General features: G+C 45.0%; 1 protein-coding gene across 2 annotated transcripts in view; it reads right to left on the bottom strand.

The window, feature by feature from the left end:
* Positions 1-423: 423 nt before the first annotated feature.
* LMAN2L (lectin, mannose binding 2 like) overlaps positions 424-26564 on the bottom strand; it is a 336208-nt gene continuing 310067 nt past the window's right edge. For both annotated transcript variants that reach the window (XM_069619073.1, XM_069619074.1), the window contains one exon: positions 424-5699. In XM_069619073.1, the coding sequence (XP_069475174.1) occupies positions 5557-5699 (143 nt within the window). In that variant the 3' untranslated portion in view covers positions 424-5556. The remainder of the gene's footprint in view (positions 5700-26564) is intronic.

The following is a 26564-nucleotide window of genomic DNA, read 5'->3' as shown; positions in this document are numbered from 1 at the left end:
GTAAGAAAATCTTACTTATAACAGTGTGGACCTTTCTTTTGGAACACTTTTGTATTTTACATCGCACACTGGAACTTGGTGCAACAGAATTGTTGAAGGCTGCAAAGAAGCTTGAAAGACATTTTAATTTTCCCTTGTAGTACAGTTTTGAAGCATTTATAGTGCGAAGGTCAGGCGGTGAACATTATTTTGGACATCTTGACAAGGACAGTCTAATTAGTATGTTTCGTTGAGGCAGGGAAACCCCTCAGAGTTAGGGCTAATGAGGCATTTTTCCAACCGCTTTTATGATTTAAATAAAACTAATTGTGAAACAACCAACACTATGTCTGACTCCTCACTCTGACATCTCACATAATATGAATATATTTCAGGGTGTCTAGTATATATTTTATACATTTGTACAAATTTTTACACAACTGATTAATTGTAGTGATTTTATTTGTAATTGTAATTCATAGTAAAGGGTACATTGTGAAGTGAACATTGCTGTTGTACATATGTGAAGGGGCCTCATACATACTTCATTGTGTAAGTTTTTACACTGTTCATGTCAAAAAGGTATGCATTTTTCTTTTTGTGAAGTTCAAATCTGCTGTTGGGCTCGTGTGCGTTTTTCTAATTATTTGCACTAAAACACGTGGATGGAAAGCTTCACATTTATGGCAAAAATGAGATAAATTAAAGCAAACAATTTGGAGAACCAGTTCTAAAAATGTTCCGCTATAGGAAGTCCCAGTTTTCTAAGTCTGGGGAAAAAAAAGACATTTTTTCAACTTCCTATAACCTTTGAATCTGTGCATGCATTTTCACCAAGTTTGGCATGATTGATTGGACTGAGACGATCAGTTGGATGGCAAATATGGTGGATGATCCGCCCATGGGTTCAAAGGTTACTGGGAAACAACGGTTTTCATTTTCCTATGTAACTTTTGATGGAACCAGAACTATAAACCCACATTTGGACATAAATACACAAGTCATAAGGGCACTCAGCGGGTTCAAATATAAAACTTTCTACACAAAGCGAGATGATGCAGTTACAAGTCTAACTTAAATAAAGAAATGAAAGTCAAATGCTTACAGTTAAAAGTCTAGATCAATCACAATCAGAAACATCTTTAATATGGCATTCACAAAGAACATTGTTCTACCATAAAGCTATTCAGTGCAAAAGGGAGTTGGTTTTCATATTTTGTTTTAAATGACACGTGAAAGTGTTTACAAACAGTGCAATGTAACTTTGAAAACATGATTTAATTTACATTATCTGTTGTAACTAGCGTGCCTTGCCTACTTGAACAGCTGTTACGAAGCAGTTCGTCCGTTTTATTTTCCTCCATTCCCCAACACAGCACTTTCATTATTTCTCTAATGTACAAGCCAATCCGACACACATCAAAAGCTCCTCTCACCCAGCAGTAAATCACATTAGCATTCTGCCATATTACACTGAGCAGGGATACAATCCAAAAGCAAAACTTTGCCATGAAAGCTGCAGGCACGTGGAGATTGACCTACATTGAAAAACCTGGTAAATGTGTGAACACCGGGGCATGTGATGCAAAAGATTAGTATCCAAGCAAAATGATAGGAATATGGGACATACAGTGCAAGCATCTGGGTATCTGATGGAAAACCTATTCTGCAGTTGGGCACCAGATGGAAATATCTAGCAGACAAACACAGGGAGCTGTGTAAGGATCCCTGATCCATGAGAAAGAACCACCCAAACGAATCTCCAAGAGACTGATGCCAGGACACATTTATTGGCAGACATGCATTCAACGTCAAAAAGAACTACAAAACATTCCCTACAACAGAAAACATTAAGGACTAGCAGACATCCACACACTGATATTTTCACTACGAAACAATAGTACTGTGGCTTCTCCATTCCAGGATCGAAAGGAGATGCCAATTTCATATGGAGGATGCAGTGCCTTGCACACATCTGTGTATCCATACCTACTGTGACAAGCCACCACACACAATGGAATGCCAGCAAGGTGACCTGTACAGCATACCTTGACCAGCGGTTTCAGAAGCTAGTCACACATTTGGTTAGCTTATTAAAAACCATTGGACAGCTGCTCCCAGTCTTAACTATGCTTTTCTCCCAACAGTCACAGTGATGAGATTTTGGAACTAGCTTTAAAATGCTCAACACCCACTCAAAATACGAGACTGCAGTTATAGGAGTGGTTGCTTTATTGCTGACATTTGAATTCCCAGAGGGCCTAGTGACTGCAATTTATTTAGAGTTGTGTGGGACTGGACTTTCCACATCGGTCAGACGATTTCACATCCACACAGGCAAGTAGTTTTTTGTTGTCTTAGTTTCTTACACACTATTAGCCCATCCAAACATACTAAGTAGTTCTATGAAGCATTTGGCCTGTTGAAGTGGCCAAGGAACATAACTGCCTCAGTCAGCTCTTTTAATGGGTTATTGCACAAAGGCAAAACAAGCACATCACCACCCGCAAGCACTCGACAAGGTAAAAAAAGTGTTAGCCTGAAGTAGAACTGCTGCAGGGTGTTGCATGATTGGCGACCATGTCACTAAATCACTCAGGACACTTTGGGGGATAAGCTTATAACCGTGTCTCAAGAAGGAGCACACAGTTAAACTACATCTACTATGTTCACATTCCTCCAATCTACAAAATTAAATATAAGGCCACATATGCAAAGGGCAGGTTCGGTGCTTTTCTTCGATCACATCCTACTTTGTAAGGATACAGCATTGTCTGGAACACCAAGAGGAGGCATTTTCTAATTCGAAAATAATGGTATCGGTTAGCCTCTAAGACACTGAAAAGTACGGAGAGCAGGAGAGGGCCACAGGAGGCATATACTTATAGGACTAATGTAAAAAAAAAAAGCAGGGGTGCGACAAGCTGATCCTGCTGCCCTGAGGAAATGGCAAAACAGTACAAAATAATACAATCCACTCTAGCATAGCACTGGAGAAATCTAGCTAAAGTTCTAGGAGTGTTGCTTTAGAGCACATGATAATGCTACAGTACTAACAACGACAGGGGTTAATTCCCCATCCCCTCAAGTAGGACCTACATTATAATAGACTGGCAGCAGTAAAGTCTATAAATACAGTATATTAGAACTTAGTAAAGGCAGAAAAGTAGTGCTTACGCCTATCAAACCTCACAGGCCAGGACTATGCTACATCCAAAGAACCACCAGTAAGGGGACACAATCCTGTGTAAAGGTAGCTTTGCAAAGCAGGAGAGCCTGAGACTTTTCCAGCTAGAAAACACCAACACCTTGCCCACTACAGTTCACAAACAGTAAAAATAGAGGAACGAAGAAACTTCACACAAACACATTAAAAAAAAAACTCTTCAGTCACACATGCAGCCATGCACGCCCTACATGCTACCTGTCTTTTCAACCACCAGTCCCCTCCTTACAAATCTAGATCTAGCTCTTGCTTCACTGTACAAAACCGGAACAGAAAGCACTAAGTGAAAGTGTGCACACCAACTCTTTCTCTGGCCAGAAGATTAGAGAGCATGGAGAAAGGAGTACAGCGGCTAACAAAAGAACTGTGTATAACAGCTCTGATTTGGGAAGAGGTAGAAGTGTGCTTACAGCAAATTGCAATTAGTTCCAAGGCCCCATCTCTGCAGAAACATAGCAACCTGTGAGATACAATATCAAACAAAAGAAATGTGGTTGCTGTTGCCACAAAGCTTTCCAGAACAAGAACAGAAGATTGTCTGAGAAATGGAAAGCAAAGGCTGAAAGAGAAAGATGGCAGGTATTCTCGGAAAATGGGGCCTGCAGGAGCTAGGTCAGGAGGGTTTCACACCATAAGAAAGAAGGCTCAGTGTGCCCATCCAGTGAGGTCAGACTGCAAAGGAGGTAGGCTGTAATGCTGTACCAGACAAGGTGATAAACGGCTGAGAAATCAAGGGGAGAAAAGAGAAGACTGATGAGACCAGTGAAAGCAGCGGCAGGCACATCAAAAATTGTTTCAAACGCAGTAGAAGCCTGGATCGGGATTTAGGGGTACCCAATGGTAGAAACATATGAAAATGGGGCAGCACTTGGGTGCATGGATACTATTGACCAGAGCACATGCTGGAATTAAGGAAGATGGCAGAAAGAAAGCTTCCCAAGATACTAAATTCAGAAATGAAGGGCCACTTCCATGGAGGAAGGAAACATATCCCTCTGCTTTTCAATTCCTCGACTTCCCAAAACCTGGAACTTTATTAATAAACAGTAGGCACAAAAGATGTGTTAAACTAGGAAATACTACCAGGAAGGGGGCTTAGGGGGCTTGTTTTGGAGATGCACACAAACACTGATTTAGTCAAAGAGGATGGAAGAATGCTCATAGACCTAGGAGTTTGTGGCATCAATAGGGCAGTTCCAGGCTGCAAGTTCAGACCATACGAGAGGTTGCTGCAGAATTGTAGGCAGGGGAGAAGCAAACTTAGACATTTTACACCAAGACGAGGTGGGAGATTGTCCTACACAGGAACATAAAGGCATATGTTTGTAATACCCAGGAAAGAACATCATTAGCGGGAAGATTGCTAGCCTGGATGCCACACGTTAAGCAAGAGACCACCACCTTCCCTGGCAGAAAAAAGCAATGGTAACGCATTCCATTCTGCAAATTCAGTTTTAAGTCAAGCTTCCCTGTGGTAAGTGTAAAAGACAAAACACCAACGGTTGTGCCAGCAGAGACTATAGCCCCTTCCCCTCTTCCAAACAAAAGTCAGGAACGATGTGATCAGGTGGTGGTTGGGGATGGGGTCATAAGGAAGGTGCAGACTGCACTGAGGTGGATTAGAGATAAAATTACTCAAAATCAATGTATGCGCCTGCTCTATGCAGTCACAGTAGTCATGTGAAATGCCTGCCCACAAAAGCCAGAAGAAAGGGATTAGGTGCTACAAGTAGTAAATTCTAATTTCTGCTATAGACCAATATAACAACAGTACTAAAGAGCTGTTCATAGATGTTGCTTTTGGTAATTGGGGCAGTATGGCTTGAGTCTAGTACTGGTGTTGTGAAGGCGGACTGAATAGATTCCCACATGATTTGGCAGAGATCTGCATAGTATCACAGACATGCTGCTGGCAGGAAGGTGTGCACCACAAGAAAACTAACTTCTACCTGCAGACTTTTAAATGCAATAATAAGTCCCGAGCTACCAGGTCTAGCCTTGGATTCCAGTGTGTGGAGCACTCTCAACCCTTTGCCAGTGCTTCTTTCCCTCTAAAATGTGTCCAGCTACTTTACAATAACCTGAGATTTGACAACAGTTCCATTCTCATGCACACGAACTGTCTGAGGAACCAAAGCAGCAGGGGCCACAACGGTTTTCCACCTACATTCCCTTTTTATCCAGGAATAGTGGAGAAGTAAACAAACTTTAGAATCAAAATTCAACAGCCAGGCAGGTGATAGTTCCATAGTCTGAGGTGCAGAAGCACAGTCCGGGCAAGGATCACATTATAGCTCTGGTAAGTATGGGTGGTCGGGCCAGTAACCACACTATTGCTGCTGAGAGGATGTTTAATAGAAGCGCTTCCGGCTCCTCTCCTGCCAGTGCTTGTACGCGATAACACCAATCACTGCAACAAACACGAGGCCCACGAGTGAGAAGAAGATGATGAGGAAAAGTGCAAAGTTGCTCATTGGCTCCTCTGGGATATCATCTGCAGGAAAAGAAAAAAAAAAAGTTAGTTATGTCAAGACGTTTCTGTTCCCAAGGAACACAGGGTCTTCATAACCCTCCCCGTCAGCTGAACCCAAGGAGAGGCACTGCTACAATGTACCCAAGAGGCAGGCCACTAAAACATCTCCTGTGGTCTCTTACATTATCCCGCTCCTATCTAATCACAACTTTAGATCCCTTCCTTTCACCATACCATATCCCCTGCTCTCCTAGGAGATGGCATCCACAGCATTCCTAAACTAGATAAAAGCTGTAAGATAGGGAAAGAACATTGCAGAAAATCCTGTGAGCTGTGGCAGAGACATTTCTCATCGACTCTGGGGAATGCGCAAGCCAGGGGTTTCTCAAGGGGACCACCAATATCCCAAAATGGCCCAGAGCATCTCTCAAAGGCAGGGAGTCAGGTGGGGCCAGAGGGATAATACAAGGAATAATCAAAGCTTTAAACCAGCCCCTCAGCTCTCCACTAAAATATTAACAGTACAGCAGTAAGTTGTCCACCAAACAAGGGACCATATATAATTTTGCAAGTGACTTAAGACAAGGCTCTAATAAGCAGTCAGAGTTGCTCATACGCTTGAATGACAGGTCTACTGCAGGGAATGAACACGCGTTGGCAATGCCAACAGTTTGGCACAGCAATAGTTATATTAACTAGCCATTGATGGCAGCAGGTGCAAAATGGTTCAAGTACATGGCTATCTAATAGCAGTACCACAACACAACAAAGGGACTAATGGGGATCAACACCTGCCGTTACCCCCAGGTTACGTTGTCACACAATGAGAACACAGGTTTACACAATTCATAGTTATTTCACAATTTCTACCCTTCGTGTAGCCTAACTCTAGGCTTGCCCTCCAACACATCTAACTAAACCCTATTGTTTTTCTTACCCTAGCCAGCGCTGGTGGATCGCTTATCTGGGTTGGGGGGGATAGTAGATAAGAAAAGCTTGCCCTATGTCCAGCTAGTTACCAGGACATTCACTCGTTTTTGGGGCATTTTTTGACAAAAAGAAATATTCGTGTTACATCTGCTCATCGCTGGCAGTTAGAAAGTGGGCTGTGAAGTGTTAAACTACACCAGACCAGAAAGTCTGGATGTAGGTTCATCCTGTGCAACACCAACCAAGGACAACTTTATCCTTCTTTGCCCTAGTCACTTTTAATTAGGAGCCAACTAGGCCCCGATTTTGTTTTCATAAAAAATGTGTCATATTGCGGAACAAAGGAAAACAAAGCATGACAAATTCCATTCGCGAAGCAGATCATACACACTAATTAAGTGCTTTTGAGAAATTTGAAAGAAAAATTTGTGAATGTCCTGGTAACTAGCTAGACATAGGGCAAGCTTTTCTTATCTACTATCCCCTCACCCTAGATAAGCGATTCACCAGCCTGGCAAATGCCAAATACTTCTACACAAGCCAAAACTGTTGGCTTTGTCAATGCTGTTTTTTAGGAGGACTTCAGGAGGAAGGACACGCCGAGTGCTTATAAATCAAGTGGCTGAAGGCAGCCCTGGTTAAGACATGTTTTTATTAGAACAGTAGAGGGTTTACAACTGCAATTAAGTCATTAACTCTCAGAAGACTGCTTTAAAAAGTCCTTTCAGGCACTTACAGTGCAAAGTTCTCTCATTTGGATTGGCTGTCTTCCATGTGCACACTGGGGGCCATCATTATTGTATAATAATAATGGGTGGGCAAATAACCAAAAACATGTAGGCTGTGTGTCCCTCCTCATCTGAAATCTAATGCAATCATTTCAGCTTATTTGTGTTGCACCTATAAACCCAAACTAATAACTACTTAAACTCTATGCACCAAGGGTTTACTTTACTAGACCGAGATTTCTCAGCAGAGATAGGCGTTCAACCTGCAGGTGATATGCCTGCTGATGTTAGTCAACCTTTCAATAAACTGAGTGCCAATACATCGGAAACAGTAACATTCATTTTTTACTTCGCTACAGAAAGTCAAAAAACTGCTGCTTCAAATCCTATGTAAAAAGTTAAATCAAGGGCCAGTATCCAGTAAAAAGAGAAACCAACCAGAAAGTGTCTAAGCCGAGGATTGAGGGAAATTTCTAACTCCCACTAACACCCATTCCTCCACACAGGCTATCATTTAAGCAGAAAGAAATAGCCTAAGCCATACTATATCTATGAAATCACGTCAGCATACCCCATATGCAGTGGAAATCACCTAAAACCGCACGCCCATCACTGAAGTGTCATAGCACACAGGTACATCCCAATAGTCGAAAGCATAGAATAATAAATAGCCTGCTGCCCACCAACAATCAAATACACATTTTAACGTAATAGTTCTAGGATAACTAACATTGGATAGGATAACTGATTTCACAAGCTGTTCAGGGTCGAGTGTTCCAAAAATACAGTCAGAAAAGTAAGACATTGCCAACATCAGAAGAAGGTATTTAAGTAACTTTTCCGCTTTAGTGACATGACTTCACTTTCTGCCATTTTATTTTGCGGATGTCCGACTACGTTAGAGAGCTAGTCTCCCCGTTGGCAACTGCGTGAGGCCTATTGGTAACTGTTGTGCTACCTTGGCTCTCCGCTTCAACAAGTTGTTAGTGGAAAGAACAATACACTGAAAAGCGCACTTCTGCATCATAAAATATTTAAGGAAGGGGCGCTTACAGCAGTAAAGAAAATACATTTGAGGTATGCATACTGCCTCATTCGGCGACACCTCTACACAAACATTACAAAGGTTGTCCCTTTTCTCCTTTTGCTTTAATTCAAGCAGGATGCCAGCCATCTTTGAATCCAGTTCGTACTCCTCTCCCATTTTCAGCCATGTTAAATTATGGATGGCACACCAAAAAGAGGCTACAGCTTGATCCACTAACTATTCTTGTTCCCCAATTCAATTTGCCAAGAACTTATTCATACTTTAGGGGTTTAGACACGTATGGATTCAGAAGTTCTGACTAAGGTCACCGGGGATCAAGAGTAAGGATAATGCTTCAACAAGAGAACGTCACACCTTTTCCTATAAGGGCCCATGCGGAAACACCTTATCCACTTAGAAGCACTTTGCTCACCTCAAGGTGAGATGCTAACATCCGTCAGGGCAATGACTGATCATGAGGAGCACAACGGCTGACACTGGAGAAGAGTCCCGGCTGAGGGTCAGACGAGGCGCTCCAGGCCAGAACCAACATGAAGAGAACTGGTCTGCTTTAACTACATAGGCTCTACTTCTGACAGCCCCCCCCCCAGACTTTAAATTGGTTCTCAGGAACGAGGGTTAGGGGTTGAGTCAACCGGATGCTAGAATGGCAAATCTACTCTAGGGGTGGGAGGCATCACTCTCGCAAAGAGGGAAACTGGATTTGTCAGGCCTGCAACCCCTATGTGAGTCAATGGTATGGTTTGCTAAATGTTTGCTTACGTTACCATGATTCAACTTAGATTGTGGCAAAGGATGGCATGCAGGTTGGGATGGACTTTCGGGGTGTCCAGGACTGTTTCCTTTAGGGGGTGATACCTGTATACAACTCACTCCTGGGAGGAGGTCGTTGAAGTGCATAACTTATAATGCAAGGGGCCTGAACTCCCCTAGGAAGAGGACACAACTCCTACAGAAGCTAAAGCATGACCAGATAGATGTAGCATTCAGGAGACACACTTGTTACAATGTGACACTAAAATACTCTCAACAAACCATTTCCCACATCCGTTTTTCACCACCTACCACCATCAAGAGAAGTGGGGGATCCCAATTAGTAGAAGGGCCCAGTTACAAATTGACCGTTCCAGGGCTGACAAAGACGGCAGGTACCTATTCATAATGGGACAGTTAGAGGGAGCTCAGGTGATCTTGGTGACTGTCTACGGGCCAAACTCAGACTGGAATTCATTTCTTTGCACGGCACTCAGGGTACTGCCATTTATTGCCTTGAGATATGCCATATTAGCGGGTGACTTCAACCTCCACATGGACGCCAACTAGGACACATCAAAAGGGTCATATTGAGGGGCCACACATATCCTTCTAGCAACCTCATACAGCAGTTTGCAGAGGCCAAACTGGCAGATCCCTGGAGGCATATTCACCCCACCACTAGGTACTCAGGGTTCGAAATTGAGGGGAGCTGGGAGCTATTTAGCTCCCGCTTGTAGCCTAGAAGTGCCTGGTTAGCTTGGCACAAACAACTACCAGGAGCTACTTTTGGCTCCCAAAAGCAAATGATGCCATACAAACAACCCTATGTGAATTTAACTCTGTGCATTTGGGACAATCTGTAAGTAAATATTAGGACACATATGTATGACATTTAAAGTATAAGGGGTCAGAATTAATGGAGAAAATTATATGTTTCCATCTTATGTGGATGTTAGATTTGCAGAATGCGATGTACTAGCTCCTCAGCACCCACTGGTAGCACCTGGTCAAAGGTTGATGTTGGATACCCAGGAGCTGCTTTTAGTTCCTGCTTATCCAATCTTAATTTCGAGCCCTGGGAACTACACGTTTACCTTCACACTCACCCTGTAGGTTTACCAGAATAGACTACATCTGGGTCAGTAGTGATTTAACACCAATTCTGGAAGCAGCAGAGATTGAGAGCATAGACCTCTCTGGCCATGCCCCAGTAATCCCAACTGCAGCCACGGGATTCCAGAGCTAAATAATGGAAACTGAACCCATCCCTGTTAAATGACCTTGTAGTACAAAAGTAGATAGAGGACGAGATTGGGGGACTTCTTCAAAAATAACTAGCCTGACACAACAAGATGGGACACATTTAAACGAAACATGAGAAGAGTGATGTTTTCCAAGACGTCCATCATCAATAGGTTAAGAAGGGAGCACTCCCACATATTAGCTAAGGAATTGAAGAAAAAAAAATTCATAGAGACTGGCTTCCGGAGGGCTTTCCGAGATCTGCAAAACACTTGGAAGCAGATAAACACTATGGAGGCTTCGAAGGCTGAGTTTGTCCTGATCAAAGTGAAGCAAAGATACTTCAAAAATGGCAATAAAGGAAGATACTGGCCTGGAAACTTAAATGGATTAGCTGGATGGGACACATTTTAGGGATAAGGGGAGTGGAGAAGAAACTAGTGCACTCCGAGAAGGGCATACTAGGACAATTTGATACATACTATAGGGCCCTATACATTTCTGATAAACCTGATCCTTAACAAACTGGTTCCTTGACAGATGCCTCCTCTCACAGCTTATGCTACAGCAACAGAGTCACCTTAATGGGGAGGTCACAAAGGAAGAGATCCTTAAGGCAATTTCTACTCTAAAATCTAAAATGGGGCAAGACCCCAGCACTGGATGGCATGTCCGCAACTTTCTATAGCCATTACGCAAGTAGTTTGGTGTCCCCGCTTCAGAGCCTCTTCAATAGGATATTCACCTTAGGAACACCGCCCCACAACATGGGAGATACCAAAATATCAGTGATACCCAAGTAGGGAAAGCATCCCATGCTCCTACCGCCCTACTTCGGTGCTGAACACAGATATGACATGCATTACTCACCGTAATATAATTTCTGATGATTGTATCTGCTAAGGTTCACATGCTGTGCATATAGTGCGACATCAAGAGGTAATCGCAGAGTATTGCATCTTTCTTTCAAACATTGAAAGGGGACGTCGACATGTGCGTGACTAACACTATCCCTAACGTGACGTGCAGTGTACCCAAAATCGCTCACGTGTCTAGGTTCCTCCGGTTGCGTTTTTTCTGCCGTGAGGAAGCATTGTAGTCAGCGTGAGCGAGTACAGAAGAGAGAAGGTGTAAGAGGTCTATGTTCCTTCAACTCCACGGGGGGGAGGAAGGGTGGGCGCATGTGAATCTAAGCAGATACAATCATCAGAAATGCTATTACGTTGAGTAATGCATGTCTTCCAACGATTGTGAATCTGCTTGGAATCACATGCTGTGCATAGACTAACGAGCAGTACACAGAGATGGTGGTGGGATGCGAGTAGCAAAGAGATGTCTTAGCAACGCTTGAACCACCTGAGAATCAGACCTGGAGTGTGTACCCAGGCAGTAGTGTTGTGTAAAAGTGTGTACAGAACTCCAGGTTGCTGCTTTGCAAATGGACTCAAGAAGAACATTTGCAATTAATGCTATGGTAGCTTCTATGCCCCGAATAGAGAGTTCTATAAGCGTGAAGGGTAGATCTCTCTTGGCAAGAGAGAAACAGTGTGATGCAGTTTACGATCCACTTGGAGATAGCCGATTTAGAAACAGGGACCCCTTCTCTGCCAGCTGCCACTGAAATGCAGAACTGGTTTGTTTTCCTTCGTGGCTTTTGTTTTTTCCAGATAGATAACCGCTCTCCTCACATCCAGTGCGTGGAGGCTTATCGCCACGTTAGTGGGGTTCTGAAAAAAAGGTGGGTAGGTGTATGGATTGGTTGACATAGAACTTTGAGATACATCTGGGCGCAAAGCGTGGGTGTGTGCGCAGCACCACCTTATCCTGGTGAATGGTGACGAATGGGTCCTGAACTGAAAGGGCCTGCAGTTCACCAACTCTCCTTATAGAGGCTGTCTTGTAGGCGAGTGCTTTAAGGAAAGCTTTGTGCATTGGTTCAAAGGGAGGCCCCTTTACTCTGGTAAGAACAACATTCAGGTCCCACCCGGGAGCTGGGTTGGAAATAGGGGGGGGGAAATTAAGCCATTTTATCCCTTCCATAAAGGCTTTAATTACTAGCATTTTCCACCACGAAACCTTGCTCTGGGACGTGGTGTATGCCCGAAAGCACAGCTAAATTGACCTTTAGAGAATTGAAAACCAGACCAGAATCTAACAGGTGGGTTAGGTACAGGACAATATCTTTAGGTGTGCATCCAATAGGCTTGATGCCCTTGCCATTTCACCGGATGACAAAGCGCTTCCATTTGCTGGAGTAACAATGCCTGGTGTTAGGATTCCGTGCTTCTCGGAGTATGTCCATACATCTTTGAGGGAGTTGGAGGTTCCCGAACTGTATGACCTCAGGAGACAGGCTGCTAAATTGAGTTTGAGGGCATGGATGTAGTATTTCCCCGGGTCTTGAGACAGCATGTTGTTTGGGCATGGCAGCTTCCTGGGAGGGGAGACTGACATTGCCATGAGATGGGAGAACCAAGGCTGGCAGGCCCACATCGGGGCCACCAGAATCATCCGGACTGGCTCTTGGTGCATTTTATGCACTATTCTGTTGAGCGGGGGGTTCGGGTGGAAAAGCGTAGACATTTCCCTGACCATGTTATCCAGAGACCGTTGTGAGGGTACCTGGAGGCGTAATCTGGGCATTGGACGTTCTCCAGAGTGGCGAACAAGTCGACCTGTGGGAAGCCCCAGACTGCGAAGACAGAGTACAAGGTCCTCTTGTAGTCGCCACTCGTGCTCTACTGGTAGAGGGCAGTCTCTGCTGAGTACGCCCGCCAGAAGATTGAGTTCCCCTGGAACATGTGACAGGAGGAATATTTTGTGTTTGAGAGCCCACTTCCATATGTTCTGGGACAGTTTGGACAGTCCTAGAGAGTGAGTGCCCCTTTGTTTAAGCAATACATGGCCATAATACTGTCCGTGAGGACTAGAACCGTCTTCCCCTGAAGGGGTGTTTCGAAGACCTTCAGGGCCTTGAACACTGCTAGCAGTTCCAACAAGTTTATGTGATTGATGCTGGCGACCACACGCCGTGTGCCGTCTGAAGGAGATGAGCTCCCCACCCAGTCAGAGATGCATCTGTGCGGAAAGTGGCTTCTACTGCGGCGGCTGTGAAGGTTTTCCCCTGCAGAATGTTTTCCCTTGACCACCACTGCAGAGACTGAACGAGGGTTGCAGAGACAACCTCTAGATCGTCCCACTGTCCGCTGGCCTGACACCACTGGCTTGAGAGCCACTCTTGCATGGGGCACATGCGCAGGCAAGCGTGTGGAACTAGGCAGACGCAGGAGGCCATCATCCCTAACAGTCGCATGGCTTTGCGTACAGTCACCTTGTGACTGGCTTCATAGTGAGGAATCCGGAACAGCATGTTTTGAACCCTCTCGGAGGAAAAGACGAGGCTGTCTTTGGTCCGAATTAGAGCCCCCAGAAACTGTTTGACTTGGCTGGGGTTTAGACTGGACTTCTCGTTGATCGAGAAACTTAGGTTGAAGAGGAGATCCACCGTCTCTGGGTATTTGTTCGGCATGTTCAGTACGAATCCCCCGTTATGAGCCAGTCGTTGAGGTAAGTATAGAATGGGATGGACTGCCTGCGCAGGTGAGCAGCTACTACCGCCAGTACCTTCGTGAACACCCGTGGAGCTGATGCTATGCCGAAAGGGACTGTTAGGAATTGGCACATTTATGAGAATTCTCCCTCCCAACTTAGAGCCCTCCAGCTCTTTTGCTAAACTTTGGGACTTTGAACTTTTTAATTCTGTTAGTTTTCTGTGCTTGTGTTCTTTGATTATGGTGTTTTAAGAACTCCATAGGCATCTTTTCATGTGTGTTATACAGCACCCTCAGTGCAGCGACACAGGGAAGCATTTTAGGCTGCCCCAAGGTTTAAATACCTTCTCTGGGAAAGACAACTGTTTCCCAGAGAATGTAAAGTTAAATTGACTTTACTAGTCTTTTTAAATTCCTAGACCCAGCACACCCTATCTTACAATTGAGTGCTGGAGGGGTTACCTAGTATCCCCTATGTCTAGAAACTCATGTAGCAGTTGAATGCTACCCTTTCCTATCGTAATGGCTGGTGGCAGTGGTTTTACAACAAACTACCATGAGTTTTTCCGACCGCGAACACTGGTAGCTAAAAATCACAGGAGCCATGTTTTTCAAGATGGCACCTGAGCCCCCTTTGTTTAAACAGGTCCCGGTCTTTTTTCAGCATTTCTTTTTGGAAAGGTCCTTCTAGAGTTTGTCTCTGTGCGCCAAACCAGGTTTGGTCCTTTTGTTTCTATGCCTTTGGCAGGCTTCAGTACTGAAGACCGCCTGAGTGTCTGGGGTGGGCAGGAAGTGAGGGAGGTGCCCGAAACTACCTGTGCTTAGTCTCCTAGGAGACTCAAACGCACTCTGGCGTAATTGGCTGGCTGACTGTCCGACAAGGACAGCCACCTTGCTGGGTGAGTGGCAGCTCGGCTGGAATGAATGGAAGAAAACGGTTTAAAAGGCGAGTCTCTTGGACTGAAAGGCAGAGTCGACCACTGGAACGAAAGAACCGAAGACAAGCTGGAAGAGGACGGCAGCTGCAACTACTAGCCCTTTGGTTTGTCCGGTGGAGCCCTGCTGCAGGTCCGAATCGCAAAGTTCACCTCAACAGAGAAGTCCCTTCGAGGACGACTTCTTCCTTGGAGTTGGTGGGCCCAATCAACTCGTATGCCACCTGGAAACCATTCTCAGAACTGGTTAGGATTAACCAGGGAGAAGGACACCAGCTTGTGTGCTTGACGAACAGCAACCGGAATCGAAGATTAGCCAATTTGCCAGCTTTGTGATCCATCCCGTGCAGAAGTACCCCGACGTCCTCCCTCTTGTCCCCACGAATGAGGCCCAGGAACAGCAAGATCTGGAGGAACTGCAAGGAACAGAAGTCTTCAGCTGCATCTTTTTCTTCAATATAAGGTACTGTGAAAACCGGACCGAGAGAACTTACCTCTCACCGCGAAAGTTTGTCGAACTTTGGCAACTTGTAGGCCTAGTCAGCTTGTGACCCAACATACGAACCTTTCTTCCGTGAACTACTTCTAAGAACCGTGGTAAAGACTTTTCCATTTTAAATACCAGAACCATTTTATTTATACAAGACACTAGCCCATTGACTTTGGCCTACCTATTGTAATGAATCAACTCCTCTGGTGAACTCAAATTATTTTCACTGTTCTAAAGTAACTAATATTCATTTTATCAATTTATGCCTTTTCGCTCCTATTTCAATGCTATTTTGCTCCGACTTCAGGGGAGCTCAACTGCTTAGTAATCAGTATTGTAGTATAATTTGTGTGTGATATTGGTCGCCTCATTTAGTGAATGCTTTAGAAATGATTGTGTAATAAATTAAGAAGTGTTTTACCAAGAAACCTTGAGTATAAGTGTCTATCTGAATACTTGTTATTGTAGACCTTTGTGTAACACCCTTACAAGCTCGCATTCCCTCTTGAGATAAGCCTGGCTGCTCAGATCGCTACCAAAAACTGTGCGGTACAGACTTATACCAAAGGTTGCTTTTGCTTACACCTTTAGTCCTAGTTGTTTGTAGTGGTCCCAGAGGGTACTGCATACAAACTTTGCCTAACATGGAGAACCTGGAACCGATAGTGGGTGTCTTCTACCATGAACCTGAGGTACTTCCTCTGCGCTGCAACACTGAAATATGTAAGTATGCATCTTTCATATCCAATGTGGCCATGTAATCCCCCTGCAGCAGCAGTGGGATTACTTTTTCAGTGTGGTCATTCTTAATTTGAGGTATGCTGGGCGCCGGGCTAACACAGGGCGCACGGTACCGCACTGATAGCCTAACTTACCTTTTTGTTAGCATTGCGGCGCCAGTGTTTTTTTTTTAAAAAACGTGCTCAGCCATTTTGTCCTCATTGAGAGCCTATATCGCAGCCTCCATATTGTTTTTAACTAGTTTAGACCAGGGAAAGGTCCCCAGGTTCTCCCTCTTGCTTCCTACGTGGGTGGGTTAGGCTGAGTGGCTGTCCTAATGAGTAACCAGCATTATTGGTCACCTGACACTTAGTTCCCAGCGATTGGGGGGTGGCGGAGTGAGGTTCCTTATCATTAGCCTTCTTGGCACGGGAGCCAGCCTATCAGAAGGCACGGAAAGTGGGATGAAACTACCAGTGTAAGCCTGCACTCCAAACCGCCTGATGGCCGGTTCCCCTGCACGCCATCTTCCCACACAGACCCTACATTTCTATTCCACCCCAAATACCCTTTTACCCGATCATTCCGCAATATAACACCACATTATTGAAGGAGAAGATAGCATTCTTTAAACTCGCAGGAAAATGAAATTAAAACTTTTCTTTGACACAATCGACATACCAGAAATGACAAATTGAATACCTAAGATGAAACGAAAAAGTACATTCTCGTCACCTATTCAGAATTCCGTGTTGGATGCATTCCAAAAATGGGTCCTCAAAGATTTACAGAAAATCAAATTTTACAACAGAAAAAGGAGGCAACAGAGAAAAAACAAATTCTCGAGCAACTGTGGCAGAACCCGGAGATTATCTTAAAACCAGCAGATAAAGGGGGTGCCCTTGTGATAATGGACACTGTAAAATACAAGAATGAAATAAGACAACTGAGTGATCAGGACACGTATCTAGACATCTTCCAGGACCCCACAGAACAAGTACGAGGTGTTATCAAACAGACATTAGATGAAGCAGAAGATGAAATCCTCACAAAACTAAAGCATTTCTGACCAAGTTACATCCAATGATGGCAGTTATTTATGTACTAGCTAAAATACACAAGAACTTGTCAGAACCACCCGGTCGGCCCATTATTGCGGCGAAAAACAGCTCACTGGAACCCGTTACACAATACATAGATAAGGTTATTCAACCGCTAACACGCAAATGCACAACATATATACAAGATACAAATGACTTCTTGAGAAGACTGGAGATCACAACGTTCAATCCTGAGAATGACTGTTTACCATGGATGTGACAAGCTTGTATACCCACACCACCCATCAAGCTGGTTTGGAAGCCATGTAATGGATGCTGTTGAATACTGGAGGAAATGATGAAGAGTGATCATCTTTATATTATGAAACTTCTGAGTATTGTTCTCAAAAACAACTTCTCGTTTGAAGATAGATACTTTGTACAAATTTTCAGGTACATCGATGGCTACGGCCCTAAGCTACACCAATATATACATGGCCTACTTAGAAGAGACGAACATGATCATGAATCTGAGATGGAGCAACAAATTAAAGTTTCTGTCAAGATTTATTGATGAACTTTTTGGAATCTGGGAAGGTACTGAGGAAGAGTTGAAAGAATTCTTTGAGTACATGAACAATTTGACCCCACGCATTAAATTTACACAAATGCAGCAAAACCAGCATTGAGTTTTTGGATGTCCAAATATATTGGAAGTCAGACAAATTAGCAACGACAATCTTCACCAAAGATACTGATAGAAATAGTTTGTTTCTTGCTACAAGCTTCCAACCAAAGAAAACAATATCAAACATCCCACTCAGCCAGTTTCTAAGATACAGAAGGATTATTTCAGAAGACTAGGAGGTTAAATCGACAGAACTGAAAGAGAAATTCCTCAAGAGGGGATACAGTGAAGAAATATTATCCCAACATTTTGCAACAGTGAGCAATACCTCCAGAACAGAAGCTCTTAAACCAAAGACAAAACGGACACAGATCTGGTATACGTCACCACCTTTTCCCAGCAGAGTAGTAAAAATTGGGGAGTTTTAGCACTTGATCCCAAACTAGCAAATCTGTCCCCCACAACTCCCTTGTTTGCATACAGTAAAAGTAGATCATTGAAAGATCATCTGATTAAATCAGACTTCACTCAGAAAAGTAATTTGAATAAACAATTCAGAGGCACTTTACTGGACAACAATTGCAACTGTTGTAATAATGTGTTAAAGGGTAACTTCATCTATCATCCCCACAATGGACGGAATATTTCACTAGCGCACACAGCTACGTGCGATACGATGAATGTAATATATGCTATCAAGTGCCCTTGTGGCCTTTACTATGTTGGACTCACAAGCAGAAAAGCAAAAGTAAGATGGAGAGCGCACTAGTCAAACATTAGGAATCTCTCAACCAAATCACCTGTAGCACAAAATGTTGTCTCTGAAAGACATACTATTGCACAAATTCAATTTGTGATTTTAGAATCGGTATAACTACATAGGAGGGGAGGAAATTTGGGCAAACTACTACAGCAGAGAGAAATATACTGGATAGAAAAATTAGACACACTGTACCCCCGCGGGATGAACACTGACTGGGATTTGAATTGCTATTTATGATGATTGGGAATTGCATCCAGGGGTAACCATGTGATTTAGAACAGGTCCCCAACAAGGATAGACATGATTTGGTATGTTAATTGCTTGCCACTGTGTTAACACAGTTTGTACTTTGAATAATTAACTGAATTTTGTCAACTATTGTATGTTGGGATTGACACCTATGTTCGTGTCAGCTATCAGGATATGGATACAATCATATGAGTGGTTCTACCTCTATGTATATCATATATGCTCTGCACACACACGTTGAAGGTAATTTAATCCACGCCTTTTAGTATTAGAGAACTAGTGATATGTGGTTTAATCGAGACATTTACTGACCGTGTATTCCTGTACTAGGAGTGACACTAACATCATTGCGACAGTGGAACAGATCCATCGGAGGCCGAATGCTCTAGATGCCATTTGTCGCTGTGGCAACCCACACGGGACCCTGACTCAGGTAGGCGACTATACAGCCCCTTTATGACTTTGAAGGTACACAGCCACCCATATTAGGCATTTACTGCACTAACGCACTAATCTTTCATGATTTTAGGGCTTTGTCTACCCGCTCTAGAAGTATGAGAGAAACTGACAGCCAGCGCTTGATCTTCTCGACCTAAACTCAGCATATACTGTAATTTGGGTAAGCACAACTTACGTTCAATAGCCATACTGTTACCATTCTGAATCCAGACGACATACAGGGGGACCCAGCGCTTTTCAGAGCACCTGGTCCATCTGTACGTCGCCATAACAAAGGTTACACTAAAGCAATACCTGTCCATGTTTTACAATGACCATCACGAGTGTTAAGCACAGAGACTTTCCGTCCTGGCTCCAATACCAATTTCAAGGTTAGTAGTGAAATGCACCTTTTCCTGCAGAGCTTTTTTTTAAGCGTTATAGCCAGGTAGAGGTAATTTGCTGATTGAGCATACAGATTATATCTTTTTGCAGGAAACAGGACAAGAAAATACCCAATATCCAAACCTGAAGGGCGAGAAGCGCCCGAAACGCGTAGTTATAAATAGGACATAACATTCGGTAGCAGTCACAGGAGCAGAGTGACTGACTCCTATCGAGTTATTGGGATAATGTCAAATCGAAATTGTGAAAGACTTTCACACATGAAACAAATGTGTTTACAAGAAGATTGATTCTGCTAATGTAAACATCTGTGATTTATATTTTTGTATTGAACTGATATTTGTGAAGAAAGTACTGTTTTTTTAATTAATATATGTGTATGATGAAAAACACACGTGTGCAATAAGTAATTAAGCGACAATCAATTTTTTGACTTAAATGAACTCGAACTATTGAATTAATTTGCCTCCCAAGGTCCACAAGAATACTGCATTGTTTTGCTGATTCCTGTGCCTCAGTTTGTTTAGTCTTCTTTTGCGGTGAACCCCCCAGTTGCATGATCTGCTCCGTTTGGCCCCATTGGTGGCCATGTTAGTATAGTACAACACAGTTCCGGGGTTTTGTTTTGTACCAACTAAAAACATTCCCATGCGCCTGGTTATTATTGCAATTTAAACTTATGTCGCAGTTTGTGTGGGGCAAATGAAGGGGCTTTGACCCCGACCCCTTGAAAACACAGTAGAAAGTATTTCTCCACTCTTCAGGAACTGCGCCACACTTAGTACTGGTGAAAAGGTTTGTATTTATGGTGTTGCCCTTTACGGATAACACGTTTTTCGACACACCAGTGTCCTTTTCAAATCAGGGCTAATAACAAAACTATGTTCCAAATCTAGAGTTCCAATTTGATGAAACAAAATCTCAGGATGAATCCCCCTTCAAGTCACACGAAATCTCCTGCCGTACCTTTTCACCAGTACTAAGTGTGGCGCAGTTCCTGAAGTGTGGAGCAATACTTTCTAGTTTTTATCCGTGAAAAGTATGCCACGAGGCGACCCGTTCACTGAACGAAAATACTTTGCCAACTTCCCCCTTCGCATCCGCTCACCACCTACCCTCCAACTCTCATACCTGGGAGGTGCCCTTTCTTCACAGTCTTCCCTTGCCTTCTTTTTTAACCCTCAATCATGCATTTTGACTTTGCTACCTTCTTCCTTATACTTGCACTTCTCTTCCCTCGTAGCCTTCACCCAGAAAACTGCAACTTGTACCACGCTCTCCCTCTCCATGTCTCTTTTCCCTCTGCACCTCACACATCAGATGCCCTGGTTCTCCCAGAATCTCAAACCTCATCTATCCCCCTCACCTACAACACAACACATGCTTCTTTCCCTGTTCTCCTGACAGTCCTTCACTTGGCCTCTGCAATGCGCAATCCCTTTGCAACAAGTTGTCTTACACTTCCAGATTACGCTCATCACCCTCAACCTTGGCTTCTTGCCATCACATACACCTGGATCTCTACTCATGGCCCTGCTAGCAAAAGCTATGCTGACTGCTACCTTCTACCCAATCTGTTGTCTGATCGAAGTGATTGGTGGGCTTGCCTTCTTTTCTAAGCACACGTTTGCAATGAATGCATACAACTACTTGAAGCCTTGTGTAGACGCTAAAGCGAAGTTCTATTTGTCTGCAGTGAATGCATAAGCTTAGCATACTGCTAAGTATATCAACCCCACTGTTGAAACTGGTTCCTGCCAATCTAATTATCGGAGAATGCATACTAGGTGTCACTTGTATGCTGTATGTAATTCTAAGCACCCAGGTCTTTTATAACTCTCGGTATCTGGTCAAAATGCAGAAAGTTGGGGTTTCAAGATGTAGGTCTACTGTACAAATAAGCCTAATACATGACAAAACCACTGGGATCAATCTCATCTACTCATCCGATTCTTCACACCTAGCTTGAATGAGGTTGTTATGGGAAAGCAGTTTGCTCTTCTTTTCTGTCATGGGAGTCTTCATTGGCTCAGGTTTCAAGCCCCTGGGTGCAGAATACCGAAAGCTGCACCTAGGAAAAGAAGCCTGGTACTTAACAAGGTTTTTTTTTTCCCGCTGAGCTGGAGACGTTTTTACCAAAACTGTCAACGTGGGTCCGGGGGTGAGCGATTATGCAAAATAACCCCAGGGGTCCCTCTGGTCTGGGGTCGACATTCTGTAGAGGAGTCTTAACCAATTTTCCCACTGACTAACACTGGGGGTCCTCCTGCTTTACTGCAACTTCTCCTGGAACATCTGGTTCTTCAGCTGACCTCTGGAATCCTTGACTGGGGACTCCTCTGGTCCTCCCTGCAATTGCATGGTGTTGAATCCGGGACTTACCTTAATTTTCCACAACAAGCAGATGACCCACTAACTTTGTCCCATTGACCTCTATGGCACTTCTTACTTACCCTGGAATTCTGCCAAAGGGACTTTGGGGGGTACTTAACTGCCCCTGGATGTGTTTCCCAGGCCCACAAGGGGTTCAGGGAGTTCTAGGCCAAGAAATTACATTTTATGATTTACCTGTAATTTTAAATGCATTTGTAAAAGTTCAGCTCTTCTCTCCAGTCAAAGGGAATACACTGTAGCTATTTCTGGTGACTCTTGTGATTTTTCCTAAGAATGAATAGCAGTGGCATTTTGGGAGGCATCATGCTGTGTGTAGAAATTGGTTTCCAACCGCTAGCCCTGTTTTTAATTGGGATTTGTGCATTTTGATTATTCCAATGCTATGCACTACATAGTCAGAATTAACATGGTGTCGATATTGGTCTTGGGGATCTTTTGAATATTTTCCTGTGGGGTCAAATATCTGATTCCCTTTGCTTCCTGCCCTTGCCTATAAGTGTTGGGTGCTAACCACCTAGTCTAGAACCTACCATATATAACATGGGTGGGGTTGTGTCTTTAGGACACTGTACTAATGTGTGTATGCCTGGATTTCACCCGCTTTGTTAGACTGTCTCGTCTCTTTTCATCCACCCCCTCTCCTTTGGTCATTTTAGATTAGGTGCTTATCTGTGACAGGAAGCCCACATAAAAACTATTGGGATGTGGAGAGTCCTCTAAGACCTTAACTGTTTTTATAATGTAATGTGTATTTTTTAATACTGTGTATTATGTGTGGAGTACGTATTTGTCCTGATCGAGATCTATATGTGTAACATAATAAAAGTTCATATTCTTCAATATATAAGTGTGGTGTATTTTCTTGAGAAGTTTGTGGACTAATTATACCGTTGTGCCAGCGTGCTAGTGCTACCCGAGAGTTAAGCCTAGTTACCCTGTCCAAGATTACGATGGTTGAGAGAGGTTTGGCTTTCCTTCCTTCTTAGGGGTGTTATCCCCATTAAGGTCAGTGTTGTAGTTTCCCCAACTGAAGGTTTTTACAAAAACTCTTACCTGTAACCCAATGCACCTATATGGTAGGTATTGGGGTCCTAATGTATATTTTAAATCCTGGGCCAGGCCATTTTGATTTTGGCCATCTTTGTTTTTCTTGGCACAGGAGGCACAGCAAAAACAGCCATTTTGCATCCTGACCCACCAAAGGCAACAAAGGTTGTGATTTAAACTGGTTCAGTCTGGTTTAAAGTCCTCCAGACTTTCAAATCTATATCCACTGTGGGAGAGCTCATGTGTTTGGAGGTTCTTAGGGCCAACAATTAATGGCTGGCTCTGCCAAAATCTGTGTGCGCTCCCAGCTCTCGCAAGTAAAATATCTGTGGCTTTAAAACTTCATAGCCCTGTGCAAAAGCTGGGGTTTGGATTTTATGGAGCTTACCTATGGTAAAATAAATATGCAGGATTTAAAAAAAGAGAGCTTGGGATGAAGACTGCCATTATGATCAGTCATAGCTTGAACCTACGTTCTTTAAAGTATTTGGTGGCCTCTCGTCGGGTTCCTCAGGTTGATGTTATTGTAAAACGGAGGACCCTGAACACAAACATTATTTAAATGGTGAGACTAAATGTTCTGCTCTTGAGGGGTGTGCGGGTTTCTTAGCCAACACTAGGTTTGGATGCTGTGGATCGGGGGCCATTGAGAAGGAACACGTTACTTTCCTGTAACTGTTCTCCAGCATGGGTCTGGCATGGATTCACATCCTCATGAATATTCCCCGTCAGGCTGTGAATCCTCGGTAAAGAAAAAATCAGTTTCAGTTTTGTTTCTGAACTCTCTTTCTCCTAATAACCAATCACTGGTCTATGGGTCATACTGCCCCCAGCCAATGACTGCCCTCTACCTACACCCCTCCTCTTCCAGCCATCTTCCGATTTGGTAGCACGTAAAGTGGCGGTAGGACCAAGAGAAAAGCCGCAGAGGGGTAGGCAGGAGGGTTCGCATGTGAATCCACGCCAGACCTATGCTGGAGAACAACAGTTACAGTTAAGTAACTTGTTCCTTCTCCAGCATGGGGTCTGGCATGGATTCACATGCTCATGAATAAAGAATACATAGCAGTACACACATGCACAACCAAGGGAGGTGGCAAGGCTCAACATTAAGCATTTCAACAACTCAACATTAAGCATCTCTTACCTCCTCACCAGGCTCACCTTCAAGAGAACAGGTTGCGCAGCACTGCTTGGCCGACTCGACTCCTCCCTGGAATCCCAGTCGAAGCACTAGAATTTCGTGAAGGTGTGCGTCGGCCTCCACGTAGCAGCCCTGCAGATGTCCAGAGGGATGCATCAGACAGAAACACCATAGTTGCAGCGATCGCTCTGGTCCAATGGGCTCTCGGCTGGCCAGGCTACGGTCGGTTTGCCAACCGATGACAATGGGTGATGCAGCCGGAGAGCCACCTGGAAATGGAAGCCTTGGAGAGGGCCTTCCCTTGGTTCACAGGTCCAAAGTTCACAAACTGCTGTGATGTCTTTCGAAAACTCTTCGTGCGGTCCACGTAGAACTTCAGTGCTCTAGCCACATCCAGCGAGTGCAAAGTCCTCTCAGACGGCGACGAAGGTCGACGGGAAGAAAAGAAGTAACACCAAGGGCTTGTTGAGATGGAAGTCTGATGGCACCTTGGGCATGAAGGAGGGGTGCGTCCTTAGCACGACCCTCGTTTCGTGGAATGTCAAGTATGGAGGCTTACAGGAGAGGGCCTGAATCTCTCCCACTCATCATGCGGAGGTGATGGCCACAAAAAACGCTGTCTTCCACGAAAGGAATCTCAGAGGCGCTGAATGCAGAGGCTCGAATGGAGGACCCACGAGCCTAGTCAGCACCACGTTGAGCTCCCACGCCGGGGCCGGAGCCTTCACCGGTGGGAACGAGCGGAAAAGTCCTTTCATTAACTCCTTCACCAGGCGATGCGACCACAGCGACGACCGCCCCAGAGGTCTGGTGTAGCGGGAGATAGCTGCCAGATGGATTTTGTGCGCCTAGCCCCGCGACAGAAAGTATGGCAGCACTTGAGGGGCCGTAATCCGTAGTGGGTGCACCTTCTGTGCACGGCACCAGGCGGTGAACCTCCTCCATTTATGTCCGTAACACTTAGTCGAAGAAGCCCTGGCCTTGGCAAGTACCTCCTTGCAGTCTGCCGGGATCTCATATCCTCCAAACTCTAGCGCTGCAGGAGCCAGGCCTGCAGGTTCAGCGACCCCGGGTTGTGGTGCAGATTCGCGCCTCCTTCCCTGGTGAGAATATCTGCATCCGCCAGAAGCTTGACTGGAGGGGACTCCGACATGTCCAGAAGGTCCGGGTACCATATCTGCCTCGGCCACGCCGGTGCAACAAGGATCATCGTGCACCGGGACCGTCTGAGTTGACTGATGAGTCGCAGAAGCAACGGGAACGCCTAGAGGAACATGCCATCCCAGGGGAATGAGAACGCATCCCCCATGCTCCCCAGGGAGAAACCTGCTGGCGAACCTCGGGCACTTGGTGTTCCTCGCTGTCGCAAATAGATTGATCGGTGGATTGTCCAATCGTCGAAACATCAGTTCCACCTGATCCTGCCGAAGTTCTGACTCGTGGCAAGAGCACAGCTCCCTGCTGAGCGAGTCGGCGACAGTGTTCTTTACTCCTGCCAGATGAAAGGGTACCAGGAACATCCTCTGGGCGACTGACCAGTGCCATAGATCCTGCGCTTCCTTGGAGAGAGCTGGGGATCTGGTACCCCCCCTGCTTCCGAATGTAGAACATCGTGGTGGTGTTGTCGGCGAAGACCCGCACCACCTTGCCCTTGAGGGATGGAAGGAATGACTTGATGGCCCAAAACACGGCTCGGAGCTCCAGAATGTTGATGTGCAACCATCTCTCCTCTGGGAGCCACAGGCCTCTTGCGTGGAGATTTCCGGTTTGTGCGTAAATCCCTCCAGGGAGGCATCCGTTGTCACAGTCTCCTGATGCACTGGGGTTTGGAAGTCCGTGCCTGCCGCGAGATGCGGGGGAGATCTAGAATGGGCCGCCAACCGCCGGTCTTCTTTCGGACGAGGAAGTACCGCGAGTATACTCTGGAGCCTCTTCAGGACGAGCTCTATCTCACCCTTTTTTCAGCATTGCTCAGTGGAAAACGGGGACACCTCCTTTGGAACTCCAGGGTGTGTCCATGGGCCAGGGCATCCAGCACCCAACGGTCGGTGGAGATGGACTTCCACAAGCTGACAAAGCTCGCCAGCCAGCCTCCCACCGGGGTGGCCGGGTGGGGGCCCGACGTCACGGCCGGTTCAGTCCTGCTTCGCCGAGGCCATGCCACCTTGGGTCCCTTGGCGACAACGGTTTGCTCCCGTCTTGCTGCGGCCTCTGTAGGCTTCCTGGGACGAAGAACGGGCCGCTTGACGGTATGAAGAGCTGCCACCGAATCCTTTGGAGGCACCCTGTTATTTGCCTCCAGGGGACCGAAAGGACGGCCGTCAGTGCTGGAGTGTGCCTAAGGAACGGGCCGTCTCAGTGTCTGCCTTGATGGCCTG

Source organism: Ambystoma mexicanum, chromosome 10 (assembly GCF_040938575.1).
Source record: "Ambystoma mexicanum isolate Mex_15411 chromosome 10, UKY_AmexF1_1, whole genome shotgun sequence".
Classification (NCBI taxonomy): Eukaryota; Metazoa; Chordata; class Amphibia; order Caudata; family Ambystomatidae; genus Ambystoma; species Ambystoma mexicanum.
This window is presented reverse-complemented; position numbering and strand designations above follow the sequence as displayed.